Source organism: Dama dama, chromosome 22 (assembly GCF_033118175.1).
Source record: "Dama dama isolate Ldn47 chromosome 22, ASM3311817v1, whole genome shotgun sequence".
NCBI classification, from domain to species: Eukaryota; Metazoa; Chordata; class Mammalia; order Artiodactyla; family Cervidae; genus Dama; species Dama dama.
The window spans coordinates 33,160,454-33,180,268 of NC_083702.1; the positions used below are offsets into that span (position 1 = coordinate 33,160,454).

A 19,815-nucleotide genomic window follows, 5' to 3' on the forward strand; every position below is an offset into this window, starting at 1 on the left:
CCACAGGGGAAATTATTAAGAAATTCTGCATTGAAGGACATTTTTCAAAATTATTTTAGCCACTAATATTTCCAAATATGCTGTCTATACTGACAACTCTATTGATTATCACTTGGCTTATCTAATTAGGCAGTTAGAAAAGCATGCCTCTGGGTGATAAAAAATGAAATTCTCACTAGGAGGAAAAAAAAAATGTTAAAGAGATTTGAGTATCAGAATAGCAAATGGAAAAGTTTAGTTTAAAAAGAGATAATTGAAAAGATACAAATAAAGTTCACAGCAGGAAAGCTTGCCTATATAAAGGAATAGGCTACAGCCTGTTAATATGTAACTACCTTTTTATAAGAATAGTCAGGTTGACAGACTTACAAATCAGACTCAGAGTTTTATTTTTGAAAAGTATAGCGTTAAAGTATACTATCATTTCAGTGCTGCTCTGTACATACTAGAAAACTCACTGTACTATTAAGCGATAGTATGTTCCAATATAAACAACTTCAATATCTACATATGAAACAGGCTATGTTTACCCAAAAAAGCTAACTATTTTGAAGAGTTAATATACAGAACTCTGGGGAAAAAATCACCCAAAACTGTTAAGAAAGCTCAACCATTCACTGGAATTATGTAGTGAAGATGCATCTTAAGTTTAAAAAAAAAAAGAAGAGGAAATGAAAGAAGACAGTATTAAAGTATATGTACTGGCTATTTTATTTTCTTCCCTGATCTGATGTTGGTTTCTCTAATATATGACCACATTCGAGCATTATTTTATTCTCAATACCCTTCTTCCCTTCCACTGCTTCACTTCTAGAATGTTTTAATCTTTGTCCTTTCTTTTTTCGTCTTTTCATATCAAATTCAGTCTTTTGAGCGATGAACAGCTTGACTTAGCATATTTTTAACCAGCTGGTCTAGCACCTAGCTTGCATTGCATAGTCAGATACAACAAATGTTTATACAGAAGGTAGCTTTCATGAAAATGAAAAAAAAAAAAAAAAAAAGCCTGGGTATCATGCATCCTGGCTTTTTTTAGCTTTTTTTCTAATTCACCATACAGAATACAAAGTTTGAATTCTTTTTAATGGCAAACAAAATTCTATTTATAGTTCCAAAAAATGAACTTATGCTGGGATAAGAACTCAAATTTAAAAATTGCAATGTGTAGTTAGAGGAACACGAAGAGGGCTAAAATTCTTTCAAAGCCCTCTTTACTTGCAACATCAAATGGAAGGGTATTAGCGCATATTTCTCTAATAAGAAATATTAATAACAAATAAACTTATTCCCATCAGAGCAAAATAGAAAATAAAATAAATCAAAATTTAACTTAAGACAGTACAAAAAGTGGCCATAAAACTTAGAAAGGGATCATCCCCATTTCTCTTTCTTTTTTTTTTTTTGACATTTCAAGAGTAATGTACTAATAGATTACTGTGATGTTACATTTTCTTTAAAAAAAAAAAAAAATCCGCTCTCTTATATCAACAAAAGGTCATGTGCTTTACTGAGCAGCTTCCAAAGTTTTACAGAAGGATCAAATAGGAACTTATAGCGTCCGTTTTAATCACCACCAAAGCCCTCTGTCACCCCAGAAATTACGACACACAAATGTTGAAAATTGTAACATTCTTCACAAAAGCATTTTTAAAAGGTGTGGCAGGGGAGAAAAATATCAATGAAGGAAGAGAGTAAGAGAGTGAATGAGAAAGAGAAAAGCAGAGAGTGGGAGAAAGAGAGAGATGCTTAATGTTCATTTAATTTCCTGTTATAGGACACAACCTAGAAACATTAGCAGAGATCTCGGAGACTTTGCAAATCAGTTCCATTTGGTCTGGGCAATCACAACAAAAATCAGCTAACAAGACTGCAGAAGCACTCGCTAAAAGCTTCTCTAACAAACACGTTTTAGGCGAGCATCTTCCAATGGATTCAGAGACTACTGTAAAATGGGAGAGTTGCACTTCAATATATCAGAGGGGGAAAACTGTACTCACCTTTCAAACTCCTGAGGTAAATCAGGGTCAGTAAGCATGCTGGAAAAGCACAATTTCCCTTTGTCACAGCAGCCACCTATGATCGTCTCCAACTGAACCTGTCAAGTGAGTCCAAACCTTCTAAACCAATTGATTTTCTCTCTCTCTCTCTCTCTCAATCTCTCTCCCCCTCTCCCCCTCTCCCCCCTCCCACTCCTAGGACTCCTTGACCAGTCTCTTAAAGGGGTAGCGCACTTCCAGCAGCGGGGTCTGGCCGCTCCCCCCTCCTCCAGCCGCACGCTCGGGCTGCAAGGCACTAGACAACCTCAGGGAGCCTGTCCTTTCCTTTTAACTCTCCCTTCCAGACACCACCAAATGTGAGAAGTCAACTCATTTAGTGTGTTTCCCATACTCTCTCCTCTAAATAATAAAAGTCGCACACGCATGCACACACACACACACAAAATATGATTTTTGAAAATGCATTTGCTACTGATTAAACGAGAAATCTGTGCACGAACCCAACCCCGATTCCACTGCATTGATTAACTCATTGAGCAAAAAGATTAAATGTTAGTAATAGCATTTTTACACAAAGAATTGTTATGCCTTCTCACCCCTTTCTAGGCTCTCTCGGTGCGCACACGGAAACACACACACACACACATACACACAGACACACACTTGCACACAACAATCAGGCATTGTTCTGAGGGAAGAAAAGCAACTTTGACAGATTGAAATATAGCAGAGGCCCCTTCAAGGAAACCTGTAAACAACTTGTCACTCACTCTGTCGGTCTCACTGTTAGCTCGCGCTTTCCACAAAGTGGTGCGAACGTCCTGGCAACCCAACCAAAGTTTCCTCAGCTCCAAACTCCATAAAACACGATGTGCGAGGTGGAGGGGTAAGGTGTCCACGTGCCAAAATCACACACACTCCAGGGAACAGAACCCCACACCAAACCAACAGACGAAAACAAAAAGATGGTCCTTACAAACTGTCCTGCTTGGGATGGCTGGGGAAGTCGGGCAGGAAGCGCTCCCCTGACGGGGGATCTCTTTAATTTCCTCTGCCCAGGCAGCCACAGATAACAAGGTGGACAAACTAGGGCTCTGCGGCTCCTAAGCTGGCTGGCAAGGCACAGCCTCCATAGCAGTTCCAATTATCTAGATAAAAATCTGGCAGGCGAGGAAGGTAATCAGGTAATGTACCTTTGACATGAAATGACAGAAGCACAGAGGCACATACACACAGAGAGAGAGACTTACACAGACACGCATGCAGAGATGGTGGCTGCCCCGTGCACCGCAGCATCTGGTCAGGGAGTGAGCACACACTCACCAACACGAGATAGTGTGCATTCTTCACACACACACACACACACACACACACACACACTCAGTCACTCACACACGCTCTCCACTCCTACTGGGAGGGTTCATTCGGCACAAAAGGCTACATTACAGAGCCCGCCCCAATAAGGGAAAGAGAGAAAAAAAAGCCTTCCATTGTTGAGAGGGCAGGTCAGTTGATTAGATTTTCTGTGGAGAATTCCACGAGGAAATTCCCTTCAAAGCCGAAGTGATTAACTGGGGGCTATTCTGGAAATGGAGCAGACAATGGCTCAATAGTCTGCACAGCCAATGTCCAGGCTGGCACTGAACTCACTTTAAAAAAAAAAAAATAAAAGCCAGACTCCCTGTTCTTTTCCACACATTCCCCCCCAACCCCCTCCACTCCTTCCAGCTTCCCCTCCCAATCCCTTTTATTTTGCAGCTGGACAACATTAAGGGCCTTTAAAACCACAAGGGTTGACCCCACAGCAGTTTGATTAGGTCCCACTTTTTTTTCCTGGCGACAGTCAGACAGTAAGTTTACTTTTTGAGACATACACAGTGAGACAGTACACACAAATTCCAAAGAGCAAAATCAATTATTAACCTTATCATATTAATCAATTTATTTTTCACTCAAAGGTTATAAAATTTTTGCCAAAGTTGATAATAACTTAATAATGAGGTCCATCATTCACGGGCTATCCTAAAAATACATATATATACACTACAGAATCAATGTGGAATAAGATTTAAGCATGTCACTATGGAGTTAAGACACTAACAAAACACAGAATTATGACCCACCCTGAAAAAGCTGTTAACAAGGGATGTGGCAAAAATGACTGGATGCTGACATGATTTTCATTTTCAGCAGTTGGGGAAGGGGAAGGGATATTACTCACTATACTTTCTTGTCATTAGCCTCAAATTATTTTTTATTACAGCAACAACCCATTCCTACAGAGAAAAATGAGAAAGTTGTTGCATTTATTTTAAATATCTATTATTTCAGCACTTAAGGGCCCTACAATCTAATATAGTCTAATTGATAAAGTATACAAAAATAATTTTTCTATTGTTAATGGTGGTTATGGGATTTAGGAAATGGTAGCTGCCTGGCTACATACACTTTAAAAAACAGTCTTTTTTTTAAAGTCTTAATTAGGGAATCTTGGTTCATCCTGTATCAACAGAGAAAAATGAAGGAGGAAGGGTAAGGTACAAGGGGCAGTGGGGAGCTAAGTCAGGAAGAGTAGGAGGCAGTGAGGAGGGGATGCGGGGAGAACACAAGAAGGAGACACAGTGGCAGCATAAAGATAGAAACAAAGATAATGGCCATAAGGCAGGATGCTGAGATCCGTATGGTCCCAGCTGCTATCTTGCTACAGCTACTACCTCTGGTTGTTTCTCTAAAACTCTGATTCAGAAGGTCACCAGAGCAGGTAAGAAAGAGAGCATGAGTGTTTGAGGCCAACTGTAGTGTAAAGGAAAGATGCTAATATCAGAATCACCCTTATCTTTGGCTTTGTTTTTATAGACATTTAATATGTGCATGTGTAAGTACATACATGCCAAATAAACAAAAAAGGACATATAGGAAACTGTTATGGTTTGTAAGTTAGTTTAAGATCCTAATATTTTATATAAACATTCCTGCAGCCCTTCAAAAATACAAACTATTTCTTTGAAAATTATCCTTAAATGGCATGGAACAGACTAGGAACTAGATAGAAAATTTGTCAGATATAATAATGAGTATCCTAATAATGATGATTGGAACTAATGGAACTCCAAGCTCATAAAGAATTCTGTTCACATAGATTAACTCACAGATCATATGCAGCATAGAAAAGTGTATGGGTACATATATTCCTAATAGGTTTCCTAGTGTTTAAACTTGGGCAAAAGGAATTTAAAGTCTTACAGCTGGTTAGTGGCCCATTTGTTTCTTGAAGCCAGGTCTTAGTTCACGTCTGATACCATAATACATAATAAAATAACACTCCAGAATTTTATAGCTCAATGAAAATCCCAAGATGGTACCTGGGATTTTTTAAGTGATTTAAAAGGCTTTTACATAATTGTTAATGAATTTAAATTTGATATAATCTCATTGTCACTAAATTAGTGCGGCATTTGATGGATGAATGAAATAGTTTTAAATGTACCTCTCTAGGCTGCAAAAGTTTTCTTTCATTTGAATGTACCTTGCAAATTAATATCTTTTGCAAGATTTTAGAAGTCAGCAAAAGAGAAGGCAGTTTCAAAGTATTCTCTCAAATCCTGTCATTGATACTTTTATTAAATAACTGAACTGATCCAAGCAACCTGATGCTTAATAGTAAATTGTTACTAAAAATCTTTTTATTTTACATTAAATGTTGAAATGTTGAAATATTAAATATGTGCTAGTAACTAGCACATATGTGTTAAATAAATCTCTATTATTTATCAATTACCTGAACAGTTCAAGACATTCAATTGGTTATCTATCTGGTATTTTGTACATTAGAATTAATGTCTACCTCAATGTGACTTTGCTATACTATTATAGGTAGCTCTCCAGGAAGCTTCATAATGCATGTAAACTGAGATATACTTTATCATTCACTGAACATTTATTAAGTGCTTAACAGCATGTTACAGCCTGTGGCCTTAAAAGTAGAATCAAGAAAATTTTCCAATAAATTTAATTTTAAAAATATATATAAGCAAAATTCAAAGTAATTGTTTCATATGCAGGCTCCCCAAGGTAAATATGGTAAGCAAAGTTAAAACCAAAAACAAGTGAAAGAAAAGCAATGACAAGAACTTACTGAACAATAATTAAATTGGTGGGAAATACAAAATGATCTACAAACACAGATACGAATATAAATACATCTTCAGAGGGAACCAAAGCACAAACTACAACAGAAAGCCCATAAAACATTTAATGAGTCTCTTTGACATAGCTGTAGCAGTATTATGGAAAATGGGATGAAGCTGAAAAAAGTGTGCTTTTGAGCTTATGTTGTTTCCATTGTAGATATAAAAATGATACTCACATAAGCTGGGAAAAAATAAGATATGCTAGTGAATACTGCTGGAGAATTCTCAAAGAGAATATCAGAATCTTTTACAATGATAAACAAGTTATTTCCAAATTTAACCTCTTTCAGCCACTGTTTCAGGCCAGTTTTTTCTAATATTTCTCATTTTAAAAGGAAGAAAATCCATTCCCCTATTTTAAAACAGAATTGTTGAACAGCTTTTGTTTTAATAACTAAAATATGTAGTCACAGGTACAGATAGCATCTTAATATTTGATATATGTTCCTATTATCAGTTTATGGAATTTGTAAGGTTATTTTTGAGAAACGAAACTTTTAATATTATAACTACAATGAATTAATACCAGTGTCAGACAATACCAATTATCATATTGCCTTAACCTGCCTCAATAGACATTAAGAAAATATTCACTTTTTTTTCCCCTGAAATTACTTAACTTTGTCACAAAATGTTTATTAAAAAAAAGAAAAAAAAAGAACTTCCAATCAATGTACATCTGTGAGCCATTCACCAAACCAAATACCTGGTGAGCTCACCACTGATCAATCAGGGGCAGATTAAAACTCTGACTTAGAGTAGAATAAAGTCCTGTAATTGAATTTCTTTAGAAACACACCTAAGAAATTCAGTAATATTTCTTCCTTTTTAAAGTCCTAAATTTTAATTCCCCATACACATTTATGCAAGAAAATTGACATACAATGGTCTATAAGTTCAAGGTTTTTCCATCCTCACACTCTTCTGTATTATTACTTGGTTAGTTAGAATAAACATATGAATTGTCCTCAGATCACATTTTTGGCCAACTAGTGTTCTTCAACAACACTTAAAGAATGTGATCGCCTTAGAAACTCCAGTCTCATACTTCTCTAAAAGACATGATGCCATTCCCAGTAATAGCTCCCACTGTTTGATGTTTTACCATTTATCTCCTTCAGAACAATTTTTAGTAATTTAAAAGTGATAGCTCTCAGTATCTGAGTACTTTCTACCAGTATCTGTGATGTATATAAAATAATTACATTTAATATTCGAAACAACTATGTAAGTTGTTTCATCCCAACTACAAATGAGGGAACCATGGCTTACAAAGTATTTGTCTGATGTCCCAAAACTAGTAAATGCAGAAATGGTAACTTTCCTCCAAAGTTCCCAAAAGGCATCAAATGCTATTTTATCTCAAATATACCCTAAACACTATTAAATATCAAGTGTACAGGAAAGTGCTTCTAAAGCGGTTTTGATGCTAAGTGAATGTTTAAACTTCAAAGTTAGGTTGAGTGATGATTACTCCATCCTCACAAATAACTTCATATTAAAGATTATTCTTTATACAACAACTACAAACAGTTAAAGACGAGGCTTGCCTAGTGGGTCAGAGAGTAAAGAATCTTCCTGCAATGTAGGAGACGCAGGTTTGATCCGTGGGTCGGGAAGATCCCCTGGAGAAGGGAATGGCAACCCACTCCAGTATTCTTGCCTGGAGAATCCCATGGACAGAGAAGCCTGGAGGGCTACAGTCCATGGGGTCACAAAGAATTGGACACAACTGAGTGATTAACACAACAACAACAACAACAAAGAATAGTACCCTCATCCCAACTTCATGGTGATAATAAATATCAGAATTAGTATACTCATCATAAAATTTGGCTCTCTTTCTAAAAATAATTTCTAAATGCTATCTTTATGAATGTGATTATGATTTGGGGGCTCCACAGGAAAATACAGTAGCCCTCACTTTTCTTATTATAGTGTACTCACCTATCTTCTTGTGGTAATGTGGGATGATAAAATGCCTATGTAATGAGATGAGGTGAAAGACATAGGCATTGGATAGCATTAAACTACTATTGACCTTCTGATAATATGTCAGGAAGAGGATCAATGTGCTTGAGTCATCCTGGGTTAGAGTCATAATATCATCAATGGATGGGGATCACAGGCAGAACAAAGACAGAAAGGTGTGAGATTTCATCATGTTACTAAGAGTAGGTGCACAACTTAAAACTTATGAATCTTTTATTTCTGGAATCTTCTATATAATATTTTCAGGTCATGGTTGACCATGGGTAACTGAAACTAGGGAAAGTGAAACTGCAGATAAAGGGGGCCTACTTGTGCAATTCAGTTCAGTTCAGTTCAGTCGCTCGGTCGTGTCCGACTCTTTGCGACCCCATGGACTGTAGCACACCAGGCTTCCTTGTCTACCACCAACTCCCGGAACTTACTCAAACTCATGTCCATCGAGTCGGTAATGCCATCCAACCATCTCATCCTCTGTCAGAATGCAAGTATCTATGCAGCTGTTACCACTCTAATGGCAGAAAGTGAAGAGGAAATAAAGAACCTCTTGGTGAGGGTAAAAGAGGAGAGTCAAAAAGCTGGTTTGAAACTAAACACTAAAAAAAATAAGATCATGGGATCTGGTCCCATCACTTCAAGGCAAATAGAAGGGGGAAAAGTGGAAGCAGAAACAGATTTTATTTTCTTAGGTTCAAAAATTACTGTCGATGGTGACTGCAGCCATGAAATTCAAAGACACTTGCTCCTTGGAAGGAAAGCTATGACAGACCTAGACAGCATATTAAAAAGGAGCGACATTAGTTTACCAACAAAGGTTTGTATAGTCAAAGCTATGGTTTTTCCAGTAGTCACGTATACATGTGAGAGCTGGACGTAAGGCTTGAGCACCAAACAATTGATGCCTTCAAACTGTGGTGCCGGAGAAGACTCTTGAGAGCCCCTTGAACAGCAAGGGGATCAAACCAGTCAATCTGAAAGGAAGTCAGTCCTCAATATTCATTGAAAGTGCTGATGCTGAAGCTGAAGCTCCAATACTTTGGCCACTCATTGTGAAGAGCCGACTCACTGGAAAAGATCCTGGTACTGGGAAAGATTGAAGGCAAAAGGAAAACGGGCCAGCAGAGGATGAGATGATTAGACAGCATCACCTACTCAATGGACGTGATCTGAGAGAGGGCAGGGAAGCCTGGCATGCTGCAGTCCATGGAGTCACAAAGAGTTAAACATGATTTACCAACTGAATATCACCTTCTGGTCACCATGTAACTATTCTGAAGTAAAATTTCTGTCTTACAGAAAGAATCATTTTAAGAAAAGGTACCTATTAGGAAGATTAATCTAACTCACACTTTTACTTTTTTACTCATTACACAATCATCTCTCCTTGTGTTAAGTAGTGTTGTCTAATTGTTGTCAGTTCAAGAGGCTGGAAAAGACATTAACCAATCACTCTGGTGGTAAAAGTCAAGATTCCTATTTAGTAAAAAAAAAAAAAAAAAAAAAAATCCATATAACCCATGAGAAGAGAATCTATCCAAATGGGATCATACTTTTAAAAGTGCACTTTTTGATCACCGAACTTTCTGTTAATGTATTTCTCAACTAGGAAAGAAATTTAGGGAACACACTAAACTGATATTTTACCTAGAGGCAGCAGCAAAGTGAAAAGTAGTAATATTGCTACAGTGTGGCTTAGATTCTTATTTATTAGATAATTTCTACAAAATATTTTAGTGTACACCTTTCAGGGAAGTTTTTCCACTGTAGCTGAGGTAGCTATTTCTTAATATTAACTAATCAGAACAGAAATAAGGGAAAATAGAGTAATATATGAAAATATTTGAACAGTTAGTTTCATTTTTGATCCCACTTTGTCTACTCTCTATATTCTTCTTTGCTTGCATATTAACTAAATGACAAATATATCCTATTCACAGTAAATGAAAATGTTACCTATTAATAATGTTCAGTCTACTTACATCTAGAACAGCTGAGAAGAAAAAAGCATGACTGAGCTGAAAGTACGGAGGCCTGAGCTCTAGGAGAGCCTCAATTCCTTCCTCACTGGTGATGCAATCTTGCCTACACTTTTAACATCTCAGGGAAGATGATTTTTAAAGTCCTTCTCAACTCTCATATTCCAATTCTATAATCTCTTCTTTGATAAATCAATTTATAATCTGCAAAATAAAATTTCTTAACCCTTCTCAGTTTTGTTTCAGTTTAAAAATGTTCCATTTTTAAAAATGTTTTAAGAACAATTCTTGTACTTTATTTTAACCCCTTAAAGTATGTGATAACTCTACATCCACAAAATAAGACAGTGAAGGGCCCTCCCTGGTGCTCCAGTGGTTAGGAATCCACCTTCTAATACAGGGGACGGAGGTTTACTCCCTCGTCAGGGAAATAAGCTCCCAGGTGCTCTGGAGCAACTAAGACCATGAGCTGCAACTGGAGAAGACCAAGTGCTGCAGTGAAGACACAGTCAGTCAAAATAAATAAATATAAAATTAATTAATTCATAAAAGATTGTGAAGAAAAGTATCTGATTAACTGAGGTGAAAATCGCTCAGTCCTGTTCGCCTCTTTGTGACCACATGGACTAAACAGTCCATGGAATTCTCCACGCCAGAATACTAGAATGGGTAGCTTTTCCCTTCTCCAGGGGATCTTCCCAAGCCAGAAATCGAACCCTGGTCTCCTGCATTGCAGGTGGATTCTTTGCCAGTTGAGCCACAAGAGAAGCCCAATAGTATTGGAGGTGGGTATCCTATCCCCTCTCCAGCAGATCTTTGATTAATTAGTTGGATAAGTTCAATTACGTTAAAACGACTAGAAGAACTCAACTGGTCAACACACACATACACACACAAAAACACATTTCTAAAGAACTAATTTTATCACTAAATTCACCTATTTGTGATTCTGAAAATTTTGTGCTTAAACTTTCAAGTCACAACTTTCATTTTTTTCTAAGTGCAATTACATTTATTGGTATTATCTGATTTAATGAGAGAAGTAAAGGCAGTTTATTACTATATTGAACATGTTACATTGTGTGATGACAGTGACTGGCATTGCAGGGAGAAATAAACACAAGGGATTCTGTCTTTATCTAAAATTTCAAAATATCAAATGAGAAACTCAAACTGAAAAGTTGAAATGGGAGAAATCCTGACAGGTAAATTGTGTTCAAGAAAACCTACTTTTTAAAATGAAGTTTGTGGACACTGTGTAGAACTCCTGCCAAATACACAGTTTCTTTTTTTTTTCCCTCCACACTACTGTTAACTAAAATGACTTACTGCCACAATTTAGAAAATAATTCAGTCAGACTATGCACAGGATTAAAGAAAATAGATATTATCAAAAGAATATATTCATACAATTATTTAGTAAGCATGGATAGAATGTTTAATTTACACTTGTATTGTAAACCACCTTTATATATTAAAACATCATTGTTTATAATGCACACTTTCATAAATGGGAAAAAAGACATACTGATATTTGTAAATTTCCCTGAAGTTGAAGAACTATTTAGGTGTCAAATGGTGCATTAGTATTTAAAAGTACTTAATTGTGTGTCTGTGTGCTAGTTGCTCAGCTATGTCTGACTTTGTGACCTCACGGACTGTAGCCCACCAGGCTTCTCTGTCCATGGAATTCTCCAGGCAAGAATACTGCAGTGAGTTGACATTCCCTTCTCCAGGGGATCTTCCCAATTCAGGGATCATACCTGGGTCTCCTGCAATAAAGGCAGATCTGAGCCACCAAGGAAGCCCTTTAAACAAATCATGGGTCTGTATTCTGAAACATTTATTTGGCTTTCCTGGTAGCTCAGCTGGTAAAGAATCTGCCTACAATGTAGGAGACCCCGGTTTGATTCCTGGGTCAGGAAGATCCCCTGGAGAAGGGATAGGCTACCCACTCCAGTATTCTAGCCTGGAGAATTCTGGACTGTATAGTCCATGGGGTCCCAAAGAATCGAACACGACTGAACGACTTCACTTTCACTTTTCACCTAAAGTTAAAGCATATAGTAAAAGACTTTAGGAATTTGTAAGATATGCCAGCACCACATGCATACCTTAAAAAAATTAAAATGCATGTCCCTCCTGGTTTGGGGATCAAACTTCAGATTTACTCAGCCTTTACAGGTGAACCATTATTCTTAAAAGTATAAGTCATCTTAGTAAGCATTTTTCTATTATTGAGTGTGTTCAATGAATTTTACTAGACTTATTGAGGGGAAAAAAACAAATACACATAACGATTTTTATGTTTTTTATGAGCCCCTTTTCTGGCCACAGCACTCTGATCAAAGGTGAGGGCACAAAGATAAACATTTTTTTTTCCCCAAGGAATTAGGACCTACTGCAAAACATGGACTTTCTGTTCCAATAAAAAAATTATCAAGTTCTTACTAACTAGAAATCTATACTTTTCACACAGGTTAATTCATTTAATTTTCAAAACAAATCTGGAATGTATCAGTTATGAATGTTAGTTCCACGTCACTGAAATGGCAAGTGAAGTACAGGAACAAAAATTATCTATCTTTGGATTACATAACTAACAATAGGCAAAACCACTTGAACCCACGGACTTCCTTTGTGGCTCAAGCGGTAAAGTGTTTGCCTACAATGCAAGAGACCAGGGTTCGATCCCTGGGTCAGGAAGATCCCCTGGAGAAGGAAATGGCAACCCATTCCAATATTCTTACCTGGAAAATCCCATGGACAGAGGAGCCTGGTTGGCTATAGTCCATGGGGTCGCAAACTGAGCAACTTCACTTTCTTCCAATTACAAACCTCGTGCCTGTTCTACTCTACAAGAAAGCTACTTTTGAAAGTTATCACACCAAAGATAAAATGATAAAAGTATTATTCAGTGAAACAAAATTCTGTGGGTAGTTTAAGTAACAAGTGGTTTTAAAATAACTTATTTTCTGACCTTCAAGAATTTTAGTATCAGTTTGTTGGAATTAAGAAAATATAGATTAGAGAATCAACTGAAAATCTCAGAAGCACTATGAGAATTCAGAATTACAACAGAGAACAAATGTAGTATAAAGAAATCAATAAGTTTTGTATACATAACAGCCAGTTATCAAAAGATAATGGGAAGAAAAGACCTCATCAGTATTAGTAACACAAAAGATAAAATATCTAAGAATAAAATCATTCATATAAAGACCTATCTGAAGAATGCTTTAACACAATATGGAAAGATATACTATGTTCCTGGATAGGTAGCATCAATATGCTTTCTCTCTAAATGAATGTATAGATTTAATAAGTTCAAGTTAAAATACCAGCCTATGCCTAAAATACTAGACAAACTAATTAAAAAGTCTGCCTTGAAAAATAAACAAATAAGAAAAATAATTTTTAAAATTCCAAATGGATAAAGATTTAGATGTAAAGAATAAAACCATAAATCTACCAGAAGAGAACATGAGTAAACTGCTGTATAAACTTGGAATAGTCTTACTAGTTTGGAAAAACAGTTTATGCAACCTATATCAAAGGAATTCAACAACCTCCATGATACATAAAGAGTCGTTTTAAATCAATGAGGGAAAAGTCAACAATCCAATAGTGGAAACAAACAAAGGGTATAACTTATTCAAAGAGAAGGAAACAGAATTGGTTCTTAAACAAAGAAAAAGATGCTCAATATCCTTTAACATAAATGTAGTTTATAACTACAGGGTGATTATTATATTGTTAACCTATTAGCTTGGCAAAAATGAAAAATTAAACATTTTGTTAGACTGTGTTATTCACTCATAAATAATTTATTCTCTCCCTTGTTAAATTCCCTTGCAACAGATTTCATTTCCTACTCCACTGACATTATCTTAGACATGTTATGTGCTTTGGTCAATGGAATATGCAGCTTTCTCTGTGAATGTCTGATTCGGTTCAGCCACCTTATCTTGTTTCTGTCTTCCACCATGAAAACAGTATATCTCAGATAAGGGCTATTCAATCAGCCTGGGTACTAGAAATGAGAAGAGACTTAGTTCGATAAGGTCAAAACACAGCTGACCCACAGAGACTTCATGTTACACATGCAAGAAAAGATTCTTTTAGAAACAGTAACCCATGGAGACAGTGGCCTTGTTTGTTAACACAGCAAAAGCTTACTAACACTTACAATCTGTTGGTGACTTATGGAAACATGTGCTCTTGTATATTACCAGTAGAAATGTATATCAATATAAACCTTCTGGACAGTAATTTGAAAATAACTACCAACATCACAAATGCAATTCCACTTCTAGGAATTTATTAGAGATATACTTTCAAATGTGCAGGATGTCATGTATTCAAAGTTAGTTACTGTGGAACAGCACATAATGGCATAGAACTGTTAACAATCCAAAGGTCATTAATCAGGGAAACAACAAAGCCATATTAAACTACAAAGCTATTAACAAAAGAATAAAGAATGTAAGTATGCACTGATACCAAATATCCTCAGTATAAAAATTTCTGGTGTGTGTGTGTGTATGCATACACACGGGCGTGAAGTCACTTCAGTTGTATCTGACTCTTTGTGACTCTATGGACCGTAGCCCATCAGGCTCCTCTGTCCAAGGGATTCTCTGGGCAAGAATACTGAAGTGGGTTGCCATGCGCACCTTTAAAGCATCTTCCCAACCCAGGGATCAAACCTGCATCTCTTTTGTCCCCTGCACTGGCAGGCGAGTTCTTTACCACTATTGCCACCTGTGAAGCCCATATACATGTGTGTGTATGTGTGTATGCACACATGCATGTAGTGAAGAAAAGCAAGGTATACATCTGAGCACTGTGAGTAAAATGTGCTACATTTGTGAAAATAAGATGTCAAATTCCTTTCTGCTGATATGTACATAAGAAAACTTTGAAAGAATATACAAGAAAATGAAATAAAAATGGTTATAATTGTAGGGAGGGGGAAGTCAGAACTGGACAGAAGGAAGATAGCTATGAGATTAAAGCCCTTCTGCTATATGCTTTTGAAAGATTTTTATATTTTTTCTTTATTCTGAATGTGAATCCATTATGTTTTCATAAAATTTAAATATACATATATTAGTTAAGTACACATCCAATTAAAATAAAACCTTTCCAATGGTTGTTCATCAACTATACACAATATTACTTTGATTCGTAACATCAGACCCCACACATCTTATTCTGAGAGGTTAGTAATTAATATGTAATTTTTGTTATTAAAAAGTACTTTACCTACTAAAAAAGACAAGAATTCTCATTTTTTAATAATAATCCTCAATGTAATGATCTTTTCACAGAATATGATTTCAGTTTCTGAAATAAATGTTTTTTTAACTTGAATTCAAAGACCTTACTGAATATATCCTTTGGGGTATATAATTTTTTTCTTTAAAAGAGGATTGGATATAGTTTGAAGAGTATGAGAGATGATAGCCTAATTATAAATAAAAAGTCCTTAACCTGTCATATTAGACTCTTCATGCTCTGTCATGAAATCTCTCCCTGCATGCTATGAACTTCAAGCTCCTGCGATATCAGGCTGGTAAAATTGTTGGCAAGCAGCCTGTTAATCCTTCCTTCAATGCTTGTGTGTGAAAAGCACATTCCTCCTGGAACATCTTCTTCCACACTCCCTTACCCCTTTTTATTAGGCTAATTGCTACTCCCCCTTCAAGTCTGTTGAAGCAGAAGGCTCCACTGGAATCCCATGTTGATCCCTCACCTGTTATCCTTCTTGTGATTGCCATAATTCCAGGTAGAAAGTAAGTCCCAACTACTTAGCTCTAAGCTCTAAAAAAGATGGATGCTCTGTCTTATTCATGATTGTATCCTCCAGGCCATCCACAGAACATTTCGATGTTCTATAATACCCACGGCATACTCTTACCTGAAGAAAAAATCAGGAGCCTTTGGGACCCTATGTCTGTTTGTCCTGGTATCAGGCCATTGCACAAGATTTTTCCCAATGACAGGTTGTGCTCCCTATGATCGCTTTTACACCATGATTAAATATTACCTCCTCAAAGAAGCCTTCCTTACACTAGGATTGAAGTGTAAGAAACAACAAGGGGTGGAGGGTCAAAGTCCATGGAAGACTGTGGTGGAATTAACAGAAGTTTGGAACTTGGGATTTTTTGTGGGAAAAGTGATGCTAAGTTGAATCTGACATAATGGCAGAACATCTGAGTAAAGGTTTCTAACTTAGAGATGGAAATATAAAACTGAAGTGTGTAAAAGTATCATAGTAAAAGTAGGTTTTATTTTGTAAGTATGAAAGTCTGTTTAATAAGATGACTAAAGTACTAAACTAGAAAAAGTAAAGTTTCAGGAAAGGACAGACATAATGACATTTTTTTTTTTCTAAAAGAGGCCTATTTAAAAAGCTATTGATTCTGGCAATTTAGTCAGTAACTGTTGAGAGATGCTCTTGAAATAACACAAGAGTTCATCTCTGATAAAATGAAACCATAAGTTCCATAGCTTTCCTCTATCCCTCTGCAAACATTCATGCAAACACCCCACACATCCATGCACATACACACACAAACAAATATTTTACTCCCTTCCATAAAAAAGGCTCTATCTACAAATAACACAGGGTCTTCATATTAAAAGTTATACTAGAAAGAGAAAAGCATCAACTGACAGCATACTCTAGGAAACATGCACCAGTGAGAGAAGGAAAAACATAGAAAATTTAAAATGTAAAAGTTTTTGAGGGAAAAAAGTAATGGGCTTTATTAATTTATTAATGGTAATAATCCCTGTCTTATACAACTACCATTCATTTTTCCAGATGCTATTTTGGCAATTAGGCAGTAACTGCCATTTTGATTGCATTTACAATGATCAAGTATGAAATTGCCCACTGCTGTCCTTTTCTTCCAGTACAAAGACTTGAATCTTATTTTTGATCTAAAATATTCCATTTATATCTCTTTGTTGATAGATTTTCCTGTTGCTTTATTTCAAGGTCCTGTAGAAATCATTAGTGACATTATGCCAAGGGCTGAACCTCATAAGCAACCTGAACAGTTTGATTCACTGAAAAAGCAACCCACAATTCACTGAAAGAAAATGCAATAATGATCCTGCCCAATTAAAACTGTTAAATTAAATGGAGAGAATCTAATGATTTCCCCTTATCATTCTGATATTCTGGAAGCATGGCAGAGGAATGATAAATACCAACACATATGTTAAAGATGCCCACCCTTTTTTAGCTTAAGGGAAGTGAGTGAATTCTCTTAAAAGGAAACTACCTTGTTACATAAAGAACATTTTAAAGGATGCACCTAAGTGCAAAAAACGGCAAATACCCTCTTAAATGAAAACATATTTGAACAAATCCTTAAGTAATTAAACCAATAAGAAGCTATCCTGTCAAGATACTAAAGAAATAAAGGAGAAAGTGGGAATTACTGCCTGAACATAAGATTAGTTATGAAAAACACAAATGAGAAATCACTTACATTCTATTAGCTCAAAACAGTAAATTTATCTCATTTCTACTTTTCTATAATTTCTGTCAAATACATACAATCACACTTTTCGGTCACATATAAGCAGTTCTGTCTGCATACCTACAGTTTAAGAAATTATAAAAGCAGATGCAGAATTCAAGGAATTGTCCTTGATTTCTGAATCTGATATATTCATTGAAGAGCAAAATTCAGTATCAGGGAACACCAGACTTGTTAATTTAATGACCTGATCATAGAGAGCTTTCATAGATACATTTAACAGGATCACAACAGCTGACTATATCCTAAGTCCAGCATGCACACAGGCAGGAACAAATTAAGCACAAAATGTTGAAAGACTACAAATTTTATCCCATAGATAGCAAATGCATTTAAAGTGTATAATATTTAAATATGCATTCTATAAATAAAACTAGACTGCTAATAAACTAGTTGTGACTGATTAATTATAAAGCAGTCATCCCCAGACTTGTTTAGCCTTGGAACACTTTCTCAAAAACAAAAACCCCCAAAACTTAGGTGATGGAATTAGAAAAATTAAATTAGAGAATAATGGTGAGTTGGGGTGGGGGGGAGCAGCTGGAGCAGAGTTTGGATGGAAGAGAATTCCACTAAACCTTAAAAAAGTTAGAAAACCATAATATCAAAAATAATTCTAAATGTCAGCAGATGAAAATTAAGATATATTATCTTAGGGAGATAAATATTAAAATATTACACAAATTTAAACTAGGTATTTACAAACATTTCATAACATACTACATGTTAATTTTTATTTAAATCCATGCATTTCAGCAATTTTAAAAGTCAGGGATTTCAAGTTTTAAAATTCTTCAACAAATGAGATTTCATTTCATTTAAATACAGTGTCTCTTACAAAGTACTAAATTGTTCTCTTAAAGTATATCGATAATACAAAGAAACAGTTGCTATAGTGTACATTCAAATTGTCCCATATGTTATTTTATCACAGTTTACTCTTCTGCCCTCTTAATTTTTTCACTGTCCTCAAATACTATACAACTGTAATTGTCATTTTTCCCACAATTCTCATGTATTCCTCAGAAACACTCCTTCACTACATCCCCTTTATTTACTTTGCAACTAATCCTGAGGCAGAAAAGACATGCCTGAGTTACTAAGGACTTTATGTCTCACTGAAAGATACATAGCTGTCCAGTTAGCACAGGGGTTCCAATATAGGACGTCCTGAAGAATAAAACATACACTGCTCTTTCAAGGCCAACCTTGAAAAGGAAGCCAACATAATACTCTCCTAGAGAAGATCATTCATTGTTTGAATATGTAAAGTCCAAATAACAATGGGTAATTCCCTAAGTGTTGGTCATATACTTTATTACTCATTCATATATGATTACCACATATATAAGTAAAACTTACATACATACTTACATATATATACATGTAATATACCAGCTAACCCGATACGACCATTTACCTTAGTGTTTTTCAAACACTTCAAGTACATCAAATTCTGGAAGCATGGCAGAGGAATACTTGAGGAATACTTCAAGTACATCAAATTGGGCAATAAAGGCTTTGATTACTTTAAATACAAATGTATGCTTGGTCATATAAGTACGTATATATGGGCATCAGTATATCTACAAAATCAAAAGTATATTTACATGTTTAGGGTAAGTTCTGGCCCACCTTGATAAATGAATCTCTGACAGTAACCCATGACATCAGAAAGCTGGCAGACTGCATGCGCAAAGAACTAAACTTGAAGCATCAGTCTCTAGGAGCGCAGACCTCGGCCATAGCGAAGACCAGGACCAGGGCAAGGGTGGCGGGGGTTCCCAGCAGTCCCTGCGCGGGCAGGATACGGAAGGGAACGTGCCTGTTGTGCACACTGACGTCAGCAACGTGGCCTGCGCAGACGCCATCTACCATGGCCTTTGTAGGGCAGTATTCCCACTGCCCTTCTCGTGGGGGCGGGTGCAAATTGTCCATGCCTGGAGTCCAGAGCACGTAGTCAGGGGCACACACGGGTCCCCCTCAATCTCAGGTGGCCTGTACAGCCACGTTTGAGGGAATGACCTACTTGCCTATCAGCTTGTCCTTTAATTTTATTGACTACTTAGGGCTCAGCCCTGACAGCCGGAGCATGTTGGACCAT

General features: G+C 36.3%; 1 protein-coding gene across 3 annotated transcripts in view; it reads right to left on the reverse strand.

The window, feature by feature from the left end:
• Positions 1-19,815, reverse strand: part of SOX5 (SRY-box transcription factor 5) — a 1,090,517-nt gene that overhangs the window by 434,494 nt on the left and 636,208 nt on the right. Inside the window, exon 1 of one of the 3 annotated variants that reach the window (XM_061125134.1) lies at positions 1,998-2,129. The exons of the other annotated variants lie outside the window; for them this stretch is intronic. Within the exon in view, the coding sequence (XP_060981117.1) occupies positions 1,998-2,035 (38 nt within the window). The 5' untranslated portion in view covers positions 2,036-2,129. Of the gene's footprint in view, positions 1-1,997; positions 2,130-19,815 lie in introns of those variants that run through there. 3 annotated transcript variants of the gene reach the window in all.